Here is a 17,743-nt window from a genome sequence, read left to right on the forward strand (position 1 = left end):
GAAGATACAAGAGTATCTGAAATCATGGGGAAAAAAGGGGACTGGATTTGTGAAACGATATGAAAAAAAGTAAGGTGGAAAACATAAATTGTAGCTATTTTATGTTAATATGTAAAATTTATATTGCTAAAGCTAAAAAATAGGGTAGTGGGATGTTTTTATTGATATAGATTATATATCAATTGCGAGGTAAGGCTAAAAAAGGGCATTGACGGTAAACAATTGATTCATTTGTTAATTTCCTAACACAGATCAAATTGGCCTGAAAAGTGGCAAATCACAACTAGGTGATACCAACCTACAGTTAGGAGGTTTATCTGGTAATCAAAATGGGAAAATAAACTTTGGTAATGGTGGGGAGACAAGGACATTTGAAATCAAAGGACAACATGGATTTAAGGGAGGACTTGGAATATCATCTGAGGAAGATGAGGAAGGAAAAAAGAGTAAGTTAATAAAATCTTTTTTACAAAATCTTGGTGTTAGTTCTTCTAATATAGTAACTTAAATAAGGTGGTGGAACAAAAGTAAGTGTATATGCACTATAGAAATTGGGGTTTATTTACTAGAACTGGAAAGTGCGAAATCTGGTGCAGCTGTGCATGGTAGCCTATCAGCTTCTAACTACAGCTTGTTCAATTAAGCTCAGAGTGGCTCCCTCTCTCTCCCTCTCTCACTTGCATACAGAGTCGTCTTCTCCTCTATACAGCTGGCTGCCGACACTCACACTGGCCAGAATCCTTTACAGGTCCGGCTTCAGTAGTATATGGACTTTTGTTCCTTGAGAGATACCTTGGACTGTTGGAAATCTTTTAATTATTACCTCACTAGTTGCCTACCTAGTGCTCCATTTTTACCTTATCCAAAACGTCACTTTACTGTATGTAAATTTTAGTTTGCACTAATGAATTCTGTAAGGAACTGACTTTTTAAAACAAAAACTAAAGCCCCCCACCGGTGCTCTCTGCGCCCCCCCCACCGGCAGAACACAATTTCCCTGTGGGAGATATTTGCACTAATGAATTCTGTAAGATACTGACCTTTTAAAACAAATGCTAAAGCCAGCCATAAATGGATCAAAATTCATCTGGTTCAGCAGGGAAGATTGACTTGGGTACTACCAACCTGTATTTTTTACATGTGATAACTGCCAGCGGTCATAGCCACTATTGTGTTCTACCCCACCAGCAGAACACAATAGCTCTGCAAGGGACATTTCCTTATCAACACTGGCTGTGTTGATGGAGGAATTGAGCATTTTTTTCCTTCCACGGTTGGAGGAAGGAAAGAGGTTCAAATCATCTATGGGTTGCCTAAATTAAACTTTAGTTATTTAGATTGTTTAGGTCTGAGAAACCAAAAAAACTAGAGATTCAAAGTGACTTTGAGATACTGTACATTGAAGGTAGAAGGTAATCAGTCTGTAATATCAATGCACGACAATGGACATTAATGGTGATGGGATATAGTGTAAGTAAACTGTACTTTCATAAAAGATCCTTTTGTAAATTAATATTCATGGAATAAAAAGCAAGGTGATTTCATACTTAATATTAGTTAAAATCTTATTTTTTTTTAATCAGATCTCTTTAGCTTGAAAGGTGGAAACATACAGTTGGGTGGAGCCAACTTACAGACAGGGGGGCTGTTGGGTCAACAAAAGGGAAATATAGACCTTGGTAATAGTGGGAAAATACAGAAATTGGAAATCAAAGGAACACATGAAATTAAGGGAGGATCTGAGAAATCATCTGAAGAGAACAAAGAAGATGGAAAATGTGAGTTCCCAATTTTGGAACCATATATTCTAAATACTAATACTTCTTAATTTACAGTATATCACTTTCTATAATTTTCTTGTTAACCTCTCACCCTGGGTTTGGGTTATTGTAAATACAGAATAATGATTACAATAATGTCAGTCACAATTATTTCTGCTTCAGCGTCCCAAATTAACCTTGAAGGTGGTGGAATGATAGGCAGGTTTTGCTTGAAGGTCTAGCTGTTCGCTAACCAGTGTCTATGACGCCAAGTAAAAAATCACTGTCTGTAGTTTTGCAAATGTACATTTATTGTGCATTTTGAATAACTTTTTTCTTTGTAAATAATCAAATAAATTTGAAAAGTGGCAAAATAAGACTGGGCAATGCCAACTTACAACTAGGAGGGTTGTTTAAAAGCAAATTCAAAAAGCTTTAAGATGTGTTTCTTAGCGAACACTCAAAAGGGATTTTGAAAATGGTAGTGACATAATGCAAAAAATGGTAGTGACATAATGAAACAAATAGATTTGTGTCTTTATTTAATATTATAAACTATGTAACAAAGTAACTACCCAAAATGGGAAAACAGAGACTGGAAATGAATGGAAGAGAAGGGGGCTGATTTATAAAAACTGGAGCATGCAAAATCTAGTGCAGCTGTGCATGGTAGCCAATCGGCTTCAAATTTAGGCTTCTTCAACTGAGCTATTGGTTTCTATGCAGAGCTACACCACATTTTGCACTCTCCAGTTTTAGTAAATCAACTCAATAGTGTTAATATTAATTATTACACTAATGGCAACTCTGCTGACTTTTGTTATACAATCATATGCAGGCAAAATAGTTTTTTTTTCCTTGCACATGATTGAGTATTCTTTGCAAAGATACATTTTACCCCACCACGTTGGACACGATCAGATTTTTAACTGATGCTGTGTAGGCAAGACTAATGAAAGTCAGCTTCATCGGATATCTGATGAAAAAATCCATCGGTCCGTTTTCATCGGATGAACCGATCGTGTGTACGTGGCATAAGTGACAGGACATGCCTGAGGGAAACCTTGGTGATCACCAGGGTTACTAGAATTAGTGTCCCCTTTTCTAAGATTTCCCCTCTATTACTGTTCTGAGGCAACTCAAAATGTGAGCTCTTTTACTTTTGATAATAATGGTAAACATAGCAAATAGAGAGCATGAATCTTCCTAATAGGGACACAAACAGGAATAGATCCTGACAGGGATTCTAATACCTCTCCATTCTAACAAAAACTAAAAACAAGCTTTACTTTAGTTATATTCTGAAACACTTTATTGTACAGTCCTCATCATAATACATATAAAATGAAAAACTATACAAAGTCACAATACATTCCCTTTACCTTTTAAGCATCATTCTTCAAACATTAGAGCAAACGGGATTACATTTTGGGTTAGTGGCCAGCATAGAAAGTATTTGACTTTTGATGGTGGAAATAATATACTATTTGGTAGTTTACAATGCATAATAGATGTAAACACATTTATAACGTATTTTCTTAAAACAACTGAAATCAGAGTACATGAAAGTTAAGAAAGGTGTCAAATGTTGGTCATCACTGTTATGCGTAGTTTAGTCAACATTTTCAGGACCTGTGTCAACTGGCATTAGTTTGCATTCGACAGGTTTTGCATAGCCATATACAAGTATATGGGAAGGCAAAATCGCTTGAAGCAGGATAAATGCCGGTTTGAAGGAACTCAACTGCAGGTCAAATGTACCTGTCAATGAATTCTCAGTAATCTCAGAACCATTTCAAACTGATATCAGACTGATACCATTGACACAAAAGCCCAACGATTGTCAACATAGACTATTTTGGTTTAGGGTTCCTAACAATTATTGGTGTTTTTATTACATAGTTGTAGGGATTCTTTTTTTAATTTTTTACTAAGTATCATGTGTGATATTGCATAAATACTTGTGTTCTTCCTTAAAACAGATCATATAGATTTGAAAGGTGATACACAGTTGGGTGATGTCAATATAACACTGGGAGATTTGCTTGGTCATCTAAATGGGAAAACAGAAATAAGTACTGATGATTTGACAAAGTTATTTCAGCTCAATGAAACTGAAATTAAAGGTGGATTGGGAAAAACATTTAATGTAGACGGAGGAAAATGTAAGTAGTATTTCTAATTTCAGCGATTAAAAAGCTGAGCTAAGTAGTAATTTAAATTGGGAATAGGTGCCACCATTTTCCATGCTGGATTACATGAGCAGGCAGAATACATCATATCTAGTCACCTGGTCATTTACAGCAACGCAGACAGAACTAAAACATATTGTTGTTAGTAAAGTGGGAAAGGTTGAAACCCTTGTCAGATTTTCATTGCAGATTTCCCTTACTTTCTGCCTGGTAGAATTTCTAGACATAAAGCAAGAGTAAATTTCTATAACAGCATCCTGGAAAGAAGTAAACCCCAAATAGGGTTTTCAAACCCTTCCTTTTGTATTTGATATAGTGGACTAAAAGATCATAGTACAAAAAAAAATAAAAAAATTGCATACCATGTAAAAAGCATGTGGCTATTAACAGACCTCTACCATTTTGGGAACTGCTGTTATACAGTCACACAATAGGTTTCTCTGACTTGGTGGCCTGATATGGCTAGTCAGTTTAAGAGATCACATGAAGCTCAAGGATTTCAAAATATGATTGTATGGAGTCACATTTCAGATGGGGATGATGTGATTAGACATCAGACTAGGAAAATCGAGTTTTGCAATTGTGAAGATACAAGAGTAGTTGAAATCATGGGGGGGAAAGGGATGCTGAGTTAGTGTTTGTGAAATTATATCAAAAAAAGTAAGATGGAAAACATAAATTGTAGCTATTTTATGTTAATATGTAATATTTACATTGCTAAGGCCCCTTTCACACGGGGGCGTTGGCGGTAAAGCGCCGCTATTTTTACCGTCATATTTGCGGGGGTATTCAGTCGCTAGCAGGGCACTTGTAACCCCCACTAGCAGTCGAAAAAGGGTTAAAACCACCCGCAAAGCACCGCAAAGCAGCGCTTTGCCGGGGGAATAGCCGTGGTGCCCATTCATTTCAATGGGCAGGAGTGGTGGAGGAGTGGTATACACACCGCTCCTTCACTGCTCCAAAGATGCTGCTAGCAGCCCTCCGCTGAGCAAGCGGAGGTTCACGGGGCGGATCATTACTGATCCGCCCCGTGTGAAAGGGGCCTAATGCTTCAAATTGTTTTACATACTAATAAAGAATGCCAACCTGAACCAAGTGGGATATTTTTTGGTCAATTAACAATTTTACAGCAGAAGAGTCCTGTGTATCTTTGGCTCCTTTTCAGGTTTGAATTCAGCCATAAATTCGGACCTAATTCAGACCTGAAATGGTGAACAGGGACGCATCAAACCCCCTGCTGTGCCCCGAGGCCGCACATAGTGTGAACTCAAAGCGCATGCATTGTAGGTTGAAAAACATAAAAATAATCCCAATTTAATGTTTCACACCTTTTTACATACTAATGGAGAATGTCAACCTAAACCTAGGGGGGCTTTTTGGTCAACAAAATAGCAAGATGGAGTTTGGTAAAGGTGGGGAGACAGTGAGGACAACATGAAATTAAGGGAGGATTTGGAAAATCATTTGGATTAGGTGATTTGCTTGGTCAGCTAAATGGCAAAACAGAAAAACTGAAAGCATTTACTGTAGAAGGAGGAAGATGTAAATGGTGGATATTTCTAATTTCAGTAATTAATAACAAATATTTTAAGAAATAATTTAATTTGGGAATAAATGCCATACATTCACATATTCTTAGTGATCAGAATATCAAGTGACCTGGTCATAAAATAAGCTTTGCTTGGATTACCTAAAGTGTTTTTATTGTTTACACATATCATATGATTGGAGTGGTGACAAAACCCAACTATCGCTTTGGAGGATTTGCTTTCTAATTTAAATCTGAAAGCAGAATTAAAGTGTTACTCAAACCAATAATATGAAAATAGTTCACATGAGGCCGCCCCCACCCCCCGACCAATGTGACCCACAGTTTATAATTATTATTTTTACATTAAAAATTGTCACTATATACCTTTTTGGCTGATCTGTATACCATAGTCATTGATTTCCATATAGGAAATCACGTCTAAAGGGATTTTCCTCATTAGAACTTTGCAGTTGCAGCAAGCTAGTTGATAATTATGAAACCTTTTCCATTAGACTCACTGTGAACATGGGCACAGACAAACACACAGGGATTTTTTCAGACTAACAAAAGAAAGGAATCTGCAACAAAGTTTGTCAAAATCCTTGTAACATTACAAGGATTTTGACAAACTTTGTTGCAGATTCCTACCTTTTGAATATTTTGATATTCTGTAGAAATCCCTGTTTGTTTCTCTATGCTCATGTGCACAGTTAGTCTAATGGAAGTGGTTTTATAATTTTCAAAAACATTCCCCTCCTGGTGATCTATGTACATACATACAGTAGATCACCTAGAGGGGTATGTTTTTTTCTCAACAAAAATGAAGTTTCTCTTTAAGGCTGGGTTCAGACTGTTGCCACTTGGATGCAGGTTTTTCCACATCCAATTCGCATAGCAGGAGATTGTGACTGGCTCTCTATGGAGCTGGTTCACACATCTCCACAGCGGCTCTGGTGCAAATTGCACAGGAGTCCTGTGCATCTTTTGGTATGTTTCAGGTCTGAATTCAGCCCAAAATTTGGGCTGAAATCAGACCTAAAATGGTGAATGGACACACCAGACTCTTGCTATCAATGATTGTTATCACTTAGAGTTGTTGTCATATTGTGCACAGCTTTTAGCTCTACTAATTTTCCTGTTTACACACTATTTAGTTAATAGGTTTAATTTCAGATATTTATTAAAACATAACCAATTGATGTGAAAGGCATCATAATAAAGCTGGGTGATGGCAATGGAAAGCTATTGGATTTGCTTGGTTAAACACAATAGCGAATTCACACATAGGTGTCCGTTTATGAAGCAGTGAAATCTATTCACTGCTTCTTTCTCCGGCATTCACGGTGAAGATTTTTCTCCTCTGTGTGCCGGTTTATGAAGCGGAGAAGATCGCTTCACCCTTGGAGGAGTGAAGTGATCTTCCAACGCTTCAAACAGTGGAGAATGGACCAGAAATTCACAGAAATACGGAGATGTCAGTTTATTGAGCAGTGATAAATTATCACCGCTCAGTTCACTGAAAGACACGTGGTTAATGTAATTAAAATAACGAGTCCCCCTGCATAATATATATATATGTATACACACACACACACATTGTATATACATGTATATACACACACATTATATATATGTACATGTATACATTATATATATTTATGTATATATATGTATACTCATAAAAATTACAGGGGGACATGGTTACAGTGTTGGGGGGTCTGAACGAGGTAGAAGGAAGTTAAAAATCTTCCTCCTTTCTCCTCAGAACCCCCGGGATTCCTTCTTCACTCCCCGCTTCACCAGCTCTGAGTTGGTGAATCGGGGAGTGTGAATTCTGACTCAGATCACCAGTGAAGAGTTCAGATCACAGCTTCATAAACTGTCCGTTTCTGTGTCAGTCTATGAGACTTCACTATGTGTAGAGATAATCTGCGGGAGAACAAGTTCAAACACTTCTCCCCCGATTATCTCTGTTTCATAAACTGTTTATGGGCTGTGATCAGTGGTGAGCCTTGGGATCATCGCTCTTCATAAACGGACACCATAGTGTGGTGACAGTTTTTTTTCTGCATTGTGAATGCCTGTAACCACAAAGACACACAGAAAATTGTAGTTTGTGTGTCACATTCACACTGCAATGCAGCCCAAAGCTTCAACTGCAATTTGAGACTCCATTAGAGAGAATATCCCTCACTTTCTTTACTACAATACAACAATGTAGACTGAACTAAAAACTTATCCTTCAGAGAGTAGGTGAAAGCTTGAACCACTGTCAGATTGTGGACAGAAAACAAAGGAAAATCTCTCTAATGGCGTCATTGAAGGCACTAAACTCCAAAGAGGGGTTTTAACCTTTCATTATTTAATTGCCATAATTGGCCAAAAGATCACAGTAAAATAAAATGAATTGCATACCATGTGAAAGACATTTGGTCATTAACCAGTCCCAGTCAGGGCCAAATCTGACATTCCCCACCTACTTGTAAAAATATAACTTTTTTTGCAAAAAAAAATATTTAGAACCCCCAAACATTTTAAGCTTTTTTTTAAGCAGATACCCAAGACAAAAATGGTGGGTGTTGCATGTTTTTTTGTCATACAATATTAGCACAGTGGTTTTTCAAATGCACATTTTTTTAATTGAATGTACAAAAACACAATACAATATCCAATTGTTTGGTGAAATATAAAAGATGATGCTACGCTACTAAGTAAATAAATACCTAACACGACTCAAAATTGTGTACACCAGTGGAATGGCGCCATACTACAGTACCTAAACATTTTCATACAGTAGGCAACGCTTTAAAAGCCTTTACAGGTTATTAGTTTAGAGTTACAGAGGAGGTCTGGTGCTACTAATATTGCACTTGCACCTCTAAAGTTTGAGGTGACACCTCATGTATGGGGTGTGATCATGGTTTGCATGAGAGACCTTAATGCATATTTGCATTTGTATGTGAGCAGGGAGCATTACATTTTATTTAATTCAATTTTTATATTTTTATTCATGTATTTATTCTACATTGTGCCTTTATTTATTTTTCAACTTTATTGCTATCACAAGGGATGAATAACATATGTGACAGGTCCTCTTATTGGAGATATCTAGGGTCTATTGGACCCTAGAAATCTCCTCTATTAATATGTAATATTTCCATTGCTGCATTTAAAAATAAGGTAGTGAGGTATTTTTATTGCTATAGATTATGTACATAAAAGAAGAAGTTAAAACAAAAATAGAGCTTTTGTAATCTTTGCAAGGGACATTGGTTAAAAACAATTAAATAATTTGTTAATTTTCTAACACAGATCGAACTGACCTGAAAAGTGGCAAATTCCAATTAGGTGATGCCAATCTGCAGTTAGGGGGTTTATTTGGTAAAAATGGGCAAAACAACTTCGATAATGGTGGGGAGACAAGGACATTTGAAATCAAAGGACAACATGAAATGAAGGGAGGATTTGGGAAAAATTCTGAGGAAAATGAGAAAGCTAATGGTGGAGGTAAGCGTAAGTTAATAAAAAAAAGTTTTTTACTAACTTGTAGTGTCAGATCTTCTAATTTAAAATAACTTAAATGAGGTGGGGAGACAAGGAGTTCTGAATCAATAGACAACATGAAATTAAGGGTGTTTCTGAGAAATAATCCAAGGAAGATAAAGAAGTTAGTGATAACTGTTTTCCAGCCTTTAGGCCTGATGTGCCAGTAGCTTTGCAGTGAGTTTTTCAATGTTTTTCAAAGTATTAATGTTTTTTTTTATTCAATGGTTTTAAAAACATTAAACGCTGACAAGCCACTTTTTGAGCATTTATCTGCGTTTTTTTAAATGTTTTTAGGTGTTTTTTGGCATTAGAGCATTTTTACAGCTGAACAACTCTCACTAGTTTTTTTTTTTCTACAGCCAAAAAACACCCCAGCCAAAAATCGCCCCAGCCAAAAACAGTTGATAACAGCCTATGTGTGCATGAACACATAGGATAACATGCTGGAGAGTTTATTGACTGTAGTAAAAAACGTCTGAAGCCAAAAACAACAGCTGTAAAAATGTCCAAAAACATCCAGTGTGCACAAGAAAGTGTCAAATATAAATATCCAAAAATGCTGGTGAAATATAATTACTTTAAATGGATGGTTATTGGGAAAAGTTGATAACTTGTTACATTCTATAAACATAACTAATTGACTTGAAAGATGGCAAAATTCAGCAGATATAAACCTATACCTTGTGGGGGGTTTTGTTTATTGATGTGGCAAAAGAGAGTTTGGTATTGCTATAGATTAAGGAATTAAAAGGTGAAGTTAAAGCAAAAATAGAGCATTTGTAATCTTTGCAAGGGACATTGGTTAAAAACAATTAAATCATTTGTTAATTTTCTAACACAGATCGAACTGACCTGAAAAGTGGCAAATTCCAATTAGGTGATGCCAATCTGCAGTTAGGGGGTTTATTTGGTAAAAATGGGAAAATAAACTTTGATAATGGTGGGGAGACAAGGACATTTGAAATCAAAGGACAACATGAAATGAAGGGAGGATTTGGGAAAAATTCTGAGGAAACTGAGAAAGCTAATGGTGGAGGTAAGCGTAAGTTAATAAAAAAAGTTTTTTACTAACTTGTAGTGTCAGATCTTCTAATCTTCTAAGTAACTTATATAAGGTGGGGAGACAAGGAGTTCTGAATCAATAGACAACATGAAATTAAGGGTGTTTCTGGGAAATAATGCAAGGAAGATAAAGAAGTTAGTGATAACTGTTTTCCAGCCTTTAGGAATGATGCGCCAGTAGCTTTGCAGTGAGTTTTTCAATGTTTTTCAAAGTATTAATGTTTTTTTTTTGTTCAATGGTTTTAAAAACATTAAACGCTCACAAGCCACTTTTTGGGCGTTTATCTCCATTTTTCAAATTTTTTAGGTGTTTTTTGGCTTTAGAGCATTTTTACAGCTGAAAAACTCTCACTAGTTTTTTTTTTCTACAGCCAAAAAACACCCCAGCCAAAAATCGCCCCAGCCAAAAACAGTTGATAACAGCCTATGTGTGCATTAACACATAGGATAACATGCTGGAGAGTTTATTGACTGTAGTAAAAAACGTCTGAAGCCAAAAACAACAGCTGTAAAAATGTCCAAAAACATCCAGTGTGCACAAGAAAGTGTCAAATATAAATATCCAAAAATGCTGGTGAAATATAACTACTTTAAATGGATGGTTATTGGGAAAAGTTGATAACTTGTTACATTCTATAAAAAGAACTAATTGACTTGAAAGATAGAAAAAATCAGCAGATATAAACCTATACCTTGTGGGGGGTTTTGTTTATTGATGTGGCAAAAGAGAGTTTGGTATTGCTATAGATTAAGGAATTAAAAGGTGAAGTTAAAGCAAAAATAGAGCTTTTGTAATCTTTGCAAGGGACATTGGTTAAAAACAATTAAATCATTTGTTAATTTTCTAACACAGATCGAACTGACCTGAAAAGTGGCAAATTCCAATTAGGTGATGCCAATCTGCAGTTAGGGGGTTTATTTGGTAAAAATGGGAAAATAAACTTCGATAATGGTGGGGAGACAAGGACATTTGAAATCAAAGGACAACATGAAATGAAGGGAGGATTTGGGAAAAATTCTGAGGAAACTGAGAAAGCTAATGGTGGAGGTAAGCGTAAGTTAATAAAAAAAGTTTTTTACTAACTTGTAGTGTCAGATCTTCTAATCTTCTAAGTAACTTATATAAGGTGGGGAGACAAGGAGTTCTGAATCAATAGACAACATGAAATTAAGGGTGTTTCTGGGAAATAATGCAAGGAAGATAAAGAAGTTAGTGATAACTGTTTTCCAGCCTTTAGGAATGATGCGCCAGTAGCTTTGCAGTGAGTTTTTCAATGTTTTTCAAAGTATTAATGTTTTTTTTTGTTCAATGGTTTTAAAAACATTAAACGCTCACAAGCCACTTTTTGGGCGTTTATCTCCATTTTTCAAAGTTTTTAGGTGTTTTTTGGCTTTAGAGCATTTTTACAGCTGAAAAACTCTCACTGTTTTTTTTTTCTACAGCCAAAAAACACCCCAGCCAAAAATCGCCCCAGCCAAAAACAGTTGATAACAGCCTATGTGTGCATGAACACATAGGATAACATGCTGGAGAGTTTATTGACTGTAGTAAAAAAACATCTGAAACCAAAAACAACAGCTGTAAAAATGTCCAAAAACATCCAGTGTGCACAAGAAAGTGTCAAATATAAATATCCAAAAATGCTGGTGAAATATAATTACTTTAAATGGATGGTTATTGGGAAAAGTTGATAACTTGTTACATTCTATAAAAAGAACTAATTGACTTGAAAGATAGAAAAAATCAGCAGATATAAACCTATACCTTGTGGGGGGTTTTGTTTATTGATGTGGCAAAAGAGAGTTTGGTATTGCTATAGATTAAGGAATTAAAAGGTGAAGTTAAAGCAACAATAGAGCTTTTGTAATCTTTGCAAGGGACATTGGTTAAAAACAATTAAATCATTTGTTAATTTTCTAACACAGATCGAACTGACCTGAAAAGTGGCAAATTCCAATTAGGTGATGCCAATCTGCAGTTAGGGGGTTTATTTGGTAAAAATGGGAAAATAAACTTCGATAATGGTGGGGAGACAAGGACATTTGAAATCAAAGGACAACATGAAATGAAGGGAGGATTTGGGAAAAATTCTGAGGAAACTGAGAAAGCTAATGGTGGAGGTAAGCGTAAGTTAATAAAAAAAGTTTTTTACTAACTTGTAGTGTCAGATCTTCTAATCTTCTAAGTAACTTATATAAGGTGGGGAGACAAGGAGTTCTGAATCAATAGACAACATGAAATTAAGGGTGTTTCTGGGAAATAATGCAAGGAAGATAAAGAAGTTAGTGATAACTGTTTTCCAGCCTTTAGGAATGATGCGGCAGTAGCTTTGCAGTGAGTTTTTCAATGTTTTTCAAAGTATTAATGTTTTTTTTTGTTCAATGGTTTTAAAAACATTAAACGCTCACAAGCCACTTTTTGGGCGTTTATCTCCATTTTTCAAATTTTTTAGGTGTTTTTTGGCTTTAGAGCATTTTTACAGCTGAAAAACTCTCACTAGTTTTTTTTTTCTACAGCCAAAAAACACCCCAGCCAAAAATCGCCCCAGCCAAAAACAGTTGATAACAGCCTATGTGTGCATTAACACATAGGATAACATGCTGGAGAGTTTATTGACTGTAGTAAAAAACGTCTGAAGCCAAAAACAACAGCTGTAAAAATGTCCAAAAACATCCAGTGTGCACAAGAAAGTGTCAAATATAAATATCCAAAAATGCTGGTGAAATATAATTACTTTAAATGGATGGTTATTGGGAAAAGTTGATAACTTGTTACATTCTATAAAAAGAACTAATTGACTTGAAAGATAGAAAAAATCAGCAGATATAAACCTATACCTTGTGGGGGGTTTTGTTTATTGATGTGGCAAAAGAGAGTTTGGTATTGCTATAGATTAAGGAATTAAAAGGTGAAGTTAAAGCAAAAATAGAGCTTTTGTAATCTTTGCAAGGGACATTGGTTAAAAACAATTAAATCATTTGTTAATTTTCTAACACAGATCGAACTGACCTGAAAAGTGGCAAATTCCAATTAGGTGATGCCAATCTGCAGTTAGGGGGTTTATTTGGTAAAAATGGGAAAATAAACTTCGATAATGGTGGGGAGACAAGGACATTTGAAATCAAAGGACAACATGAAATGAAGGGAGGATTTGGGAAAAATTCTGAGGAAACTGAGAAAGCTAATGGTGGAGGTAAGCGTAAGTTAATAAAAAAAGTTTTTTTACTAACTTGTAGTGTCAGATCTTCTAATCTTCTAAGTAACTTATATAAGGTGGGGAGACAAGGAGTTCTGAATCAATAGACAACATGAAATTAAGGGTGTTTCTGGGAAATAATGCAAGGAAGATAAAGAAGTTAGTGATAACTGTTTTCCAGCCTTTAGGAATGATGCGCCAGTAGCTTTGCAGTGAGTTTTTCAATGTTTTTCAAAGTATTAATGTTTTTTTTTTGTTCAATGGTTTTAAAAACATTAAACGCTCACAAGCCACTTTTTGGGCGTTTATCTCCATTTTTCAAAGTTTTTAGGTGTTTTTTGGCTTTAGAGCATTTTTACAGCTGAAAAACTCTCACTAGTTTTTTTTTTTCTACAGCCAAAAAACACCCCAGCCAAAAATCGCCCCAGCCAAAAACAGTTGATGACAGCCTATGTGTGCATTAACACATAGGATAACATGCTGGAGAGTTTATTGACTGTAGTAAAAAACGTCTGAAGCCAAAAACAACAGCTGTAAAAATGTCCAAAAACATCCAGTGTGCACAAGAAAGTGTCAAATATAAATATCCAAAAATGCTGGTGAAATATAATTACTTTAAATAGATGGTTATTGGGAAAAGTTGATAACTTGTTACATTCTATAAAAATAACTAATTGACTTGAAAGATGGCAAAATTCAGCAGATATAAACCTATACCTTGTGGGGGGTTTTGTTTATTGATGTGGCAAAATAGAGTTTGGTATTGCTATAGATTAAGGAATTAAAAGGTGAAGTTAAAGCAAAAATAGAGCTTTTGTAATCTTTGCAAGGGACATTGGTTAAAAACAATTAAATCATTTGTTAATTTTCTAACACAGATCGAACTGACTTGAAAAGTGGCAAATTCCAATTAGGTGATGCCAATCTGCAGTTAGGGGGTTTATTTGGTAAAAATGGGAAAATAAACTTCGATAATGGTGGGGAGACAAGGACATTTGAAATCAAAGGACAACATGAAATGAAGGGAGGATTTGGGAAAAATTCTGAGGAAACTGAGAAAGCTAATGGTGGAGGTAAGCGTAAGTTAATAAAAAAAGTTTTTTACTAACTTGTAGTGTCAGATCTTCTAATCTTCTAAGTAACTTATATAAGGTGGGGAGACAAGGAGTTCTGAATCAATAGACAACATGAAATTAAGGGTGTTTCTGGGAAATAATGCAAGGAAGATAAAGAAGTTAGTGATAACTGTTTTCCAGCCTTTAGGAATGATGCGCCAGTAGCTTTGCAGTGAGTTTTTCAATGTTTTTCAAAGTATTAATGTTTTTTTTTGTTCAATGGTTTTAAAAACATTAAACGCTCACAAGCCACTTTTTGGGCGTTTATCTCCATTTTTCAAAGTTTTTAGGTGTTTTTTGGCTTTAGAGCATTTTTACAGCTGAAAAACTCTCACTGTTTTTTTTTTCTACAGCCAAAAAACACCCCAGCCAAAAATCGCCCCAGCCAAAAACAGTTGATAACAGCCTATGTGTGCATGAACACATAGGATAACATGCTGGAGAGTTTATTGACTGTAGTAAAAAAACATCTGAAACCAAAAACAACAGCTGTAAAAATGTCCAAAAACATCCAGTGTGCACAAGAAAGTGTCAAATATAAATATCCAAAAATGCTGGTGAAATATAATTACTTTAAATGGATGGTTATTGGGAAAAGTTGATAACTTGTTACATTCTATAAAAAGAACTAATTGACTTGAAAGATAGAAAAAATCAGCAGATATAAACCTATACCTTGTGGGGGGTTTTGTTTATTGATGTGGCAAAAGAGAGTTTGGTATTGCTATAGATTAAGGAATTAAAAGGTGAAGTTAAAGCAACAATAGAGCTTTTGTAATCTTTGCAAGGGACATTGGTTAAAAACAATTAAATCATTTGTTAATTTTCTAACACAGATCGAACTGACCTGAAAAGTGGCAAATTCCAATTAGGTGATGCCAATCTGCAGTTAGGGGGTTTATTTGGTAAAAATGGGAAAATAAACTTCGATAATGGTGGGGAGACAAGGACATTTGAAATCAAAGGACAACATGAAATGAAGGGAGGATTTGGGAAAAATTCTGAGGAAACTGAGAAAGCTAATGGTGGAGGTAAGCGTAAGTTAATAAAAAAAGTTTTTTACTAACTTGTAGTGTCAGATCTTCTAATCTTCTAAGTAACTTATATAAGGTGGGGAGACAAGGAGTTCTGAATCAATAGACAACATGAAATTAAGGGTGTTTCTGGGAAATAATGCAAGGAAGATAAAGAAGTTAGTGATAACTGTTTTCCAGCCTTTAGGAATGATGCGCCAGTAGCTTTGCAGTGAGTTTTTCAATGTTTTTCAAAGTATTAATGTTTTTTTTTGTTCAATGGTTTTAAAAACATTAAACGCTCACAAGCCACTTTTTGGGCGTTTATCTCCATTTTTCAAAGTTTTTAGGTGTTTTTTGGCTTTAGAGCATTTTTACAGCTGAAAAACTCTCACTGTTTTTTTTTTCTACAGCCAAAAAACACCCCAGCCAAAAATCGCCCCAGCCAAAAACAGTTGATAACAGCCTATGTGTTCATGCACACATAGGATAACATGCTGGAGAGTTTATTGACTGTAGTAAAAAAACATCTGAAACCAAAAACAACAGCTGTAAAAATGTCCAAAAACATCCAGTGTGCACAAGAAAGTGTCAAATATAAATATCCAAAAATGCTGGTGAAATATAATTACTTTAAATGGATGGTTATTGGGAAAAGTTGATAACTTGTTACATTCTATAAAAAGAACTAATTGACTTGAAAGATAGAAAAAATCAGCAGATATAAACCTATACCTTGTGGGGGGTTTTGTTTATTGATGTGGCAAAAGAGAGTTTGGTATTGCTATAGATTAAGGAATTAAAAGGTGAAGTTAAAGCAACAATAGAGCTTTTGTAATCTTTGCAAGGGACATTGGTTAAAAACAATTAAATCATTTGTTAATTTTCTAACACAGATCGAACTGACCTGAAAAGTGGCAAATTCCAATTAGGTGATGCCAATCTGCAGTTAGGGGGTTTATTTGGTAAAAATGGGAAAATAAACTTCGATAATGGTGGGGAGACAAGGACATTTGAAATCAAAGGACAACATGAAATGAAGGGAGGATTTGGGAAAAATTCTGAGGAAACTGAGAAAGCTAATGGTGGAGGTAAGCGTAAGTTAATAAAAAAAGTTTTTTACTAACTTGTAGTGTCAGATCTTCTAATCTTCTAAGTAACTTATATAAGGTGGGGAGACAAGGAGTTCTGAATCAATAGACAACATGAAATTAAGGGTGTTTCTGGGAAATAATGCAAGGAAGATAAAGAAGTTAGTGATAACTGTTTTCCAGCCTTTAGGAATGATGCGGCAGTAGCTTTGCAGTGAGTTTTTCAATGTTTTTCAAAGTATTAATGTTTTTTTTTGTTCAATGGTTTTAAAAACATTAAACGCTCACAAGCCACTTTTTGGGCGTTTATCTCAATTTTTCAAATTTTTTAGGTGTTTTTTGGCTTTAGAGCATTTTTACAGCTGAAAAACTCTCACTAGTTTTTTTTTTCTACAGCCAAAAAACACCCCAGCCAAAAATCGCCCCAGCCAAAAACAGTTGATAACAGCCTATGTGTGCATTAACACATAGGATAACATGCTGGAGAGTTTATTGACTGTAGTAAAAAACGTCTGAAGCCAAAAACAACAGCTGTAAAAATGTCCAAAAACATCCAGTGTGCACAAGAAAGTGTCAAATATAAATATCCAAAAATGCTGGTGAAATATAATTACTTTAAATGGATGGTTATTGGGAAAAGTTGATAACTTGTTACATTCTATAAAAAGAACTAATTGACTTGAAAGATAGAAAAAATCAGCAGATATAAACCTATACCTTGTGGGGGGTTTTGTTTATTGATGTGGCAAAAGAGAGTTTGGTATTGCTATAGATTAAGGAATTAAAAGGTGAAGTTAAAGCAAAAATAGAGCTTTTGTAATCTTTGCAAGGGACATTGGTTAAAAACAATTAAATCATTTGTTAATTTTCTAACACAGATCGAACTGACCTGAAAAGTGGCAAATTCCAATTAGGTGATGCCAATCTGCAGTTAGGGGGTTTATTTGGTAAAAATGGGAAAATAAACTTCGATAATGGTGGGGAGACAAGGACATTTGAAATCAAAGGACAACATGAAATGAAGGGAGGATTTGGGAAAAATTCTGAGGAAACTGAGAAAGCTAATGGTGGAGGTAAGCGTAAGTTAATAAAAAAAGTTTTTTACTAACTTGTAGTGTCAGATCTTCTAATCTTCTAAGTAACTTATATAAGGTGGGGAGACAAGGAGTTCTGAATCAATAGACAACATGAAATTAAGGGTGTTTCTGGGAAATAATGCAAGGAAGATAAAGAAGT

The 17,743-nt window shown here is 35.2% G+C and overlaps 1 protein-coding gene across 1 annotated transcript in view; it reads left to right on the forward strand.

Annotated features, from left to right (window-relative positions):
* Positions 1-17,743, forward strand: part of LOC120916574 (uncharacterized PE-PGRS family protein PE_PGRS54-like) — a 94,843-nt gene that overhangs the window by 37,731 nt on the left and 39,369 nt on the right. Inside the window, exons 14-25 of the mRNA XM_040327624.1 lie at positions 252-446; positions 1,584-1,778; positions 3,743-3,925; positions 8,796-8,990; positions 9,871-10,065; positions 10,945-11,139; positions 12,018-12,212; positions 13,091-13,285; positions 14,167-14,361; positions 15,240-15,434; positions 16,313-16,507; positions 17,386-17,580. Of these exons, the coding sequence (XP_040183558.1) occupies positions 252-446; positions 1,584-1,778; positions 3,743-3,925; positions 8,796-8,990; positions 9,871-10,065; positions 10,945-11,139; positions 12,018-12,212; positions 13,091-13,285; positions 14,167-14,361; positions 15,240-15,434; positions 16,313-16,507; positions 17,386-17,580 (2,328 nt within the window). The remainder of the gene's footprint in view (positions 1-251; positions 447-1,583; positions 1,779-3,742; positions 3,926-8,795; positions 8,991-9,870; positions 10,066-10,944; positions 11,140-12,017; positions 12,213-13,090; positions 13,286-14,166; positions 14,362-15,239; positions 15,435-16,312; positions 16,508-17,385; positions 17,581-17,743) is intronic.

The sequence above is a fragment of the Rana temporaria genome, chromosome 10 (assembly GCF_905171775.1).
Source record: "Rana temporaria chromosome 10, aRanTem1.1, whole genome shotgun sequence".
Lineage (NCBI taxonomy): Eukaryota > Metazoa > Chordata > Amphibia > Anura > Ranidae > Rana > Rana temporaria.